We start from the raw sequence: 8131 nt of genomic DNA, 5'->3' as shown, positions 1-8131 counted from the left end.
GGGTCAAGCCCTCTCCCGGATGACGGTCTCGTAAATTGTCACCTAACGTCTATTTTTCGGTCCCGGAGAGGAGGAAGCTGTCTCAGCCGCCGCCCCCTCCACAGGAGTGTCAGCAGGACCTGCTTTGAACTCGATGTAAGGTGACCGTCCAAAGTTTCCCCGACGGTCGATCCCTCGATCGTTCTCACGATTGACGACCGTGAATCTGTCAATTAGGGCTGGAATGCGACAATTAAATCGTCTCGCACCCCGTTCCTTGGTCACACCGGTCCTATTTACGTAATAAGTCACCGATATATTGACTTTAGCTCGACAGCCGATTTCCGTCCGAGGGGGGGTGTGGTCCCGGCCTCACACTGTCTGTCCATGCTGGAAAATAATGGCACAATAATCAGCAATATACAGCGTATTGCTGATACATTGGATGAAACATTTTCTACTTTATCCAGCAATATTATGTATTCAAGAGATTTTCAGACTTATAAAGCCCAAAGTGAAAAACAATATTTAAACTTTTATTCCTCATATAATGAGGAATATAATGTGCCATTCACCAGCATAGAACTACATACAGCAATCTCTTNGTGAAACATTTTCTACTTTATCCAGCAATATTATGTATTCAAGAGATTTTCAGACTTATAAAGCCCAAAGTGAAAAACAATATTTAAACTTTTATTCCTCATATAATGAGGAATATAATGTGCCATTCACCAGCATAGAACTACATACAGCAATCTCTTGCTCGGGGAATAGTGCTGTAGGCCCGGATAAAATCCACTACAGCATGATTAAAAATCTGTCAAACAATTCCCTTTCTAATCTCCTGTGTCTGTTTAACAGAATATGGACAGAGCAAACTTTTCCTGACTCTTGGAGGCTATCTATCATTGTTCCCATTTCCAATCCTGGTAAAGACCACAAGAACCCCTTTAATTATAGACCAATCTCTCTGACAGGTTCCTGTGTAAACTCTTTGAGAGTATGGTAAACAGACGTCTGATGTATTTCTTAGAGAAAAATGAATACTTTTCACCACATCAGAGTGGTTTTCGTAGGAACAGAAGTATTACCGATAACTTAGTAAACGTTGAAACATCTTGAATCAAGGTTGCTTGTTGTTCTCTATTATGTGTGTTTTGTTAGCACAATGTTGCTGTTGAGAACATGTCATACAAGAACACTTTAAGAGGAAAAAGGTTGTTTTATTGATACCTGTAACCAATTTGATAATTATGTAATAATAATAGGACTGAAGAGGGGCATTAAGCCCGAAATGCATATCCGTCCAAGCCAATAAAGCAATCTTTTTCCTCTTAAAGTGTTCCTGTATAATATGTTCTCAACAGCAACATTGTGCTAACAAAACACGTTGAAACGTCTATTCGCAAAGTGTTTGTTAGACGACAGCACTTAATGTCTGTGTTTTTTGATATAGAGAAGGCCTATGATCGATGTTGGCGATGCGGGATACTCCGTGATCTGTACCAATTCGGATTGCGGGGAAATTTGCCAATTTTTATAAAAAATATCCTACAGAATTGAAGTTTCCAAGTGAGGATGGGCAACAGACTATCTAGGCTTTTCACACAAGAAGAAGGCATTCCTCATGGTTGTTTTTTGAGTGTGACTCTCTTCCTAATTAAAATTATCAGCATAGCTAAGTGTCTTTCTCCTAGTGTAAAACACTCTCTGTACGTGAATGACTTTCAGATTTCCTGCCAGTCTAGCAACATGAGTTTTATCGAGAGACAACTGCAAACCTGCCTAAATTGCATAGACCATTGATCGAAGACTAATGGTTTTAGTTTGAACACGGAGAAGACCTCGTGTATCCACTTTTGTTGAAGGCATGGACTGCACTTGGATCCTGAAATCTACCTAAATGGGGTGAAAATCCCAATGGTGAATGAGGCAAAATTTTTGGGTGTTTTGTTTGACCATAAACTGACGTTTTTGCCGCACTTGCGCAATTTGAAGAGTAGATGTCTAAAATCTTTGAACCTTTTAAAGGTACTGTGCTGCTCATCCTGGGGAGCAGACAAATGTTCTATGCTCAGGATTTATAGGGCCCTTGTCCGCTCAAAGCTGGACTACGGGTGTGTTGTGTATTGCTCTGTGCGAGAATCTACTCTTTGGATGCTGGATCCAATCCACCATCAAGCACTGCGTTTGTGCACTGGTGCTTTTCGAACTTCTGTACAAAGTTTGTACGTGGATGCTTATGAGTCTCCTCTATCTTTCAGGAGAGAACAGTTGTCTTTTTTTATTACATTAAGCAGAAATCCCAAGCTAAACCATCAGTTGACTGTACTGTATCAGATACGCAACTGATAACATTATTTGTAGCTCGCCCAAGCTGTGTCCCTACATTCAACATAAGAATGGAGAATGCAAGCAGCACGATTGACCTGAATACAAGCAACATTTCACAGGCTCAGGTTGATAGTATACCACCTTGGTCAACCCCTGAGATAAATGTTGACTTTAGCTTAAAGCAGTTTTTTAAGGAATCCACTCCAGACTATATCTACAAACAGCACTTTGCAGAAATTCAATACCAAGACAAGAACTTAATTCCTATTTATACTGACGGTTCTAAATCGGATGAATATGTTGGCTGAGCTTTCGTTTGCCAGGATGAAATCGTGGCAGAACAAATTGAATCGAATTTATCTATCTTTACTGCAGAGCTGCAGGCTATTTATCTAACTTTGTTATGTACTCAGAAAAGGTCATCGTTGTTGCGTGATTTACACTGACTCAGTTAGTTTTCTTCAGGCTTTTATTTCATGTGAACCTCGTTCTTACTCCATAGTGATTAAAATTCGTAAATTGTTTTGCCATCTTCTTACAAGGAATTTCTCTATAAAATTTTGTTGGGTCCCAGGCCATGTAGGTATAAGAGGAAATGAAGTAGCTGATGCAGCTGCAAAGTCAGCTAGTCCTTCACAGCATACAATGCATATTGAAGGAGGTTTGAAGCTACTCGTTAAGAAACGACTAGTGGCGAGATGGCAAAATATGTGGAATGCACAAGTCCAAAATAAACTACATGAGATCAAACCTATGATAGAAAATTGGACACATAATAAATATTACGACAGGAGATCTGAGGTTATTTTTACTCATCTGAGGATTGGACATACTCGGTTGACTCATCAATACCTTTTGAAGGATGAAGAGCAACCAGTATGCCAGTATTGCAACTGCTCTCTAAGTGTTAAACACATACTGCTCGATTGCTCTGCCTTTGAGAACAGTCGTAGACAGCATTTTGGAAATGCAAGTTTCAAAGAGATTCTGGGCCAGAGACCAAATCATTATAATGTATTGGACTTTTTAAAAGTCATTAATTTGTATAAAGAAATTTAATTAATTATTTATTTATATATTTATTTCATTTTTGCATGTTGTTGTTCTGTTTACTGTACTTACTATGTGTATATTTATTTTCGTTGTTGTTGTTTATTTATTTAGTTATTATTGTCATATGTTAGTTATTTATCATGTTTAAAATTTTTTCACCATTTGCCCTGGCGCAGCATAGCCTATACGGCTCTTGTGCCAATAAACAAAAAACCAACCAACCAACCAACTCTGACAAGTTGTCTCTGTAAAGTCTTTGAGAGGATGGTATACAAATGCCTGATGTTCCTTCTAGAGGAAAAGAACTACTTTTCACCACATCAGAGTGGTTTTCGTAGGAACAGAAGTACTACTGATAACTTAGTAAACCTAGAAACATCTATACGCGAAGCGTTTGTTAGACGACAGCACATAGTGTCTGTATTTTTCGATATAGAGAACGCCTATGATCGCTGTTGGTGATACGGGATACTCCATGATCTGTATTAATTTGGATTGTGGGGAAATTTGCCAATTTTTATAAAAAATATCCTAGAGAATTGAAGTTTCCAAGTCAGGATGGGCAACACACTAGGCTTTTCATACAAGAAAGTGTTCCTAATTAAAATTATCAGCATAGCTGAGTGTCTTTCATCTAGTGTAAAACACTTTCTGTACGTGGATGACTTTCAGATCTTTTGCCAGTTTAGTAACATGAGTTTCATTGAGAGACAATCGCAAACCTGCCTAAATTGCATAGACAATTAGTCCAAGACCAATGGTTTTACATTTAACACAGAGAAGACCTCATGCATTTGCGTTTGCCAAAGGCGTGGTTTGCACCTGGAACCGGAAATTTTTTAAAATGGGGATAAAATACCAAGGGTCAAGGAGGCTGTTTCTAGGTGTCACATTTGACCAAAAACTGACTTTTTTACAACATTTGTGCAATATAGAGTAGATGTTTAAAATCTTTGAATCCTTTAAAGGTACTATGCTGCTCATCCTGGGGAGCAGACAAAGTTTTATGCACAGGATTTATAGGGCCATGGTCTGCTCAAAGCTGGATTATGGATGCATTGTTTATGGCTCTGCGCGAGAATCTACTCTTCGGATGCTGGATGCAATTCACCATCAAGTGTTACGTTTGTGCACTGGTGCTTATCGAACTTCTCCTGTGCAAAGTTTGTACGTGGACGCTTATGTGCCTTCACTATCCCTGAGGAGGGAACAGTTGTTTCTGGTTTATTATATTAATAAGAAATCATATTAAATTTTCAGTATCAGATACTCAGCGGAAAAGGTTATTTGAAGCTCGCCCAAGTGGTGTTCCTACATTTGTCATAAGAATGGAAAATGTAAGCAACACGATTGACCTGGACACAAGCAACATTTTAGAGGCCGAGGTCAATAGTATACCACCTTGGTCAACTCCTGTGATAAATGTTGACTTTTGCTTAAAGCAGTTTCCTAAGGAATTCACTCTACACTACGTCTACAGACAGCAGTTTTCAGAAATCCAACACAATGACAGGAACTTAATTCCTATTTACACTGACGGTTGTAAATCGGATGATTACGTCATCTCAGCTTTTGTCTGCCAGGATGAAATTGTGGCAGAACAAATATCACCGAATTCTTCCATCTCTACTGCAGAGCTGCACGCTATTCACCTAGCCTTAAAGTATGTAATCAGAAAAGGTCATCGTCACTGCATGATTTACACTGACTCAGTTAGTGCACTTCAGGCTTTGATCTCGTATGAACCTAGTTCTCACTCCGTAGTGATTAAAATTCATAAACTGTTTTGCCATCTTACAGCAAGTGATTTCTTTGCAACTGCATCAGCTTGTTCATTCCCTCTTATACCAATGTGACCTGAGACCCAACAGAATTTTACAAAGGCAGCTAGTCCTTCACAGCATACAATGCATATTGAAGGAAGCGACTTGAAACTGGTTGTTAAAAAACAACTAGCAGAGAGATGGCAAATTATGTGGATTGCACAAATCCACAATAAGCTATACGAGATCAAACTTTTGGTAGAAAATTGGACACACTCAACTGACTCAATACCTTTTGAACGGTGATGATCAACCAGTATGTCAGTACTGCAAATGTACTGTAAGTGTTAAATACATACTTTACAACTGCATTGCTTTTGATCAAAGTTATAGACAGCATCTTGAAAATGCATGTTTGAGAGAGATTTTGGGCCAAAGGCCAAATCTTGAAAACTTACTTGACTTTTTGAAATTCATTAATATGCATAGAGAGATTTGATTATTTATTTATTTATTGTACAATTTTATTTACTTTGAGTTGCATATTTATATTGTTGTAAATATTTTTTGTTGTTGTTTGTTTGTTTATTTATTTAATTGTCATATGTTTTTTATTTGTCAGTTGAAAATTTTTTACCATTTGCCCTGGCACAGCTTAGCCTATATGGGTCTTGCACCAAAAAACCAAAACTAACTAACTAACAAACAAATGTTGAAAAAATTGCTGAAGGTTTATTGCAACAAATATTATATTAAATTTTGTTAGAAATTATTATAGAATAATTTAAATTTTCTTTATTGTTAATTATAATTATTTATTTTTAGGAAATGTTATTTATGCATGTATTGAAATGACTTCTGTGATTTTATATAATATACTTATAAAATACAGTAGAACCTTGATTATCCGGACTAATTTGGGCTGTCCGTGGTGAGGGGACCTCCCAGAGATGGTTTAGTAACTCTTCTTTACCATCCCTGGGATCTGAACACCTACCCACGTGTTTGCCGTGCGTGGTGTCCCATATGCCAGAAAGGGGGATCTTGGTAGTTGAGGGGCAACATAACGTCCCCAACACACTGCTTTGGCCCCTGCTTTGGGTAAACGGGAGGCTCAAATCAGGCTCCGTTTGAGTCAATCGGCTGGTCATTGAGTCATTCTTGACATCGGCTTGGAGTCAACCGATCGATGCAGACCAGGCGGACACGTCAGACAAGATGTGCTCTTCTTGACTGCATTGTGAGGGTATAGCTCCTGGGAAACCCTGGTAATGGTCTATGGGACTCTCCCATGTGAAGGCATTTTTTTGTTGGGCCCCATGGTGGGTGGGGTCACTAGGAGCTGAATAATTATTTCTAAATATGGATTCTTCAAAATTTAAAACATCTACCAATGTACTGCCACCAAAGGAGGTCAATTCCTCCAATCAACCAACCTACTTTATTGTTCACGCTACAGGAGAAACGCCTTTGTCTAAATGCTCTCCTTTTTTAATCCAGAAACTTTTTGAGTCGACCATTGGTCACCTAAAAAAATTCAAAAATTGAGGTCAGGAGATCTACTTGTGGAAACAGCCTCCCATCAACAGTCAGAAAAACTCTTGAAAACGCAGTCTCTAGGAGACATACAAGTCACCATCACACCACATACAAGTTTGAACTCTTCACGTGGTGTGATATCTGAAATTGATCTGATGTCTGAGGATGAATCAGATATCCAGATTGGTCTTTCAGATCAAGGTGTTACTGCTGTTCGATGCATCTCCATTCGTCGAAATGGCAAGTTAATCCCTACTAAACACTTAATTTTCTCCTTTAACAAACCAACTTTGCTATCTGCTATCACAGCAGGTTATCTGCGCTGCCAACTTCGTCCGTATGTTCCAAATCTGCTGCGTTGCTTCAAATGCCAGCGATTTGGACATTCACAAACATCCTGCCGTGGGAAAAGCACATGTGCAGAGTGTGGAACTGAAGGTCACGAGAATACCGAGTGCACCAATTCTCCATGCTGTGTGAATTGTAAAGATGCCCATTCTGCTTACTCAAGGAAATACACTGCATGGCAGAGAGAAAAGGAGATTCAATGGGTAAAAACCACAAATAATACACCATACCCAGAAGCCTGCTGCATGGTCACTCAAACTACAACATTAAAACAAAAAACATTCTTTCTGTTGTGAAATCTACAAAAACATGTGGAGTTCAAACAGATATTTCTGTATCACCAAGTGAATCTCTTACTAGCCATGCAAGATGTCTACTGATTTCACCTACACAAGCAGAAGAAATGGCAAACACAAAGACCAAAACTCCTGTAACTAAAACAGGGGTAACAACCAGAAATGTGGGTTCTAAAAAGGCTAATAAGAACCCACTGAACAAACAAAAATTGAAAGCAGCCCTCTCTAAATCAAAGAGATCAGAGACTCAATCCATGAGTGAGTTCTCTGATATTTCTGATGAAGAGAATAATACGGAGGGGACTTAACCACCCTCACCTTCAAAAGGAAAATACTCAGTAAAATTGAAGAGGGAAACTTTTGCGAAGACTGCTGCCTCAAACACATAATGGATTATAAAAGAATCTAATGAAACTGTTGTGGTTTCCACAACAACTTCTCTGACATTAAACACTTGACATTATATACCTCACCTCTCTCTGTGGCACTCCAGGAAACCCATCTGAAACCTGGAGAAAGTATTTGTTTAAAAGGATTCAATCTCTATCGCAAGGATGATGATAGCCACATCCATGCCAGTGGAGGTGTGGCTATTGTAGTTTCAAATCACATCCCATCCTTGCCAGTACAAATAACAACTGATTTGCAAGCTGTGGCAGTCAGAATTTCAATTGGTGTAACTGTCACAGTTTGTTTTGTATACTTGCCACCAGAGGTCAGAGTGAACGAGGATGAATTGGATGCTTTGGTTGAACAGTTGCCAACACCAATTTTTTTACTGGGTGAATTCAATGGCCATAATCCTATGTGGGGCAG

General features: G+C 38.9%; 1 protein-coding gene and 1 pseudogene across 1 annotated transcript; both read left to right on the top strand.

The window, feature by feature from the left end:
* The first annotated feature begins 4396 nt into the window (after window positions 1-4396).
* Window positions 4397-5301, top strand: LOC111621494. Its single transcript, XM_023363650.1, has 3 exons — window positions 4397-4532; window positions 4630-5081; window positions 5170-5301. The coding sequence occupies exons 1-3, from the start codon at window positions 4397-4399 to the stop codon at window positions 5299-5301; spliced, it is 720 nt and encodes a 239-aa protein (XP_023219418.1).
* A 782-nt stretch (window positions 5302-6083) lies between these two features.
* Window positions 6084-7731, top strand: LOC111621461 (annotated as a pseudogene).
* Window positions 7732-8131: the final 400 nt, after the last annotated feature.

This window comes from Centruroides sculpturatus, unplaced genomic scaffold, assembly GCF_000671375.1.
Source record: "Centruroides sculpturatus isolate CEXI.00-Female unplaced genomic scaffold, Cexi_2.0 scaffold249, whole genome shotgun sequence".
In the NCBI taxonomy this organism is placed as follows: Eukaryota; Metazoa; Arthropoda; class Arachnida; order Scorpiones; family Buthidae; genus Centruroides; species Centruroides sculpturatus.
This window is presented reverse-complemented; position numbering and strand designations above follow the sequence as displayed.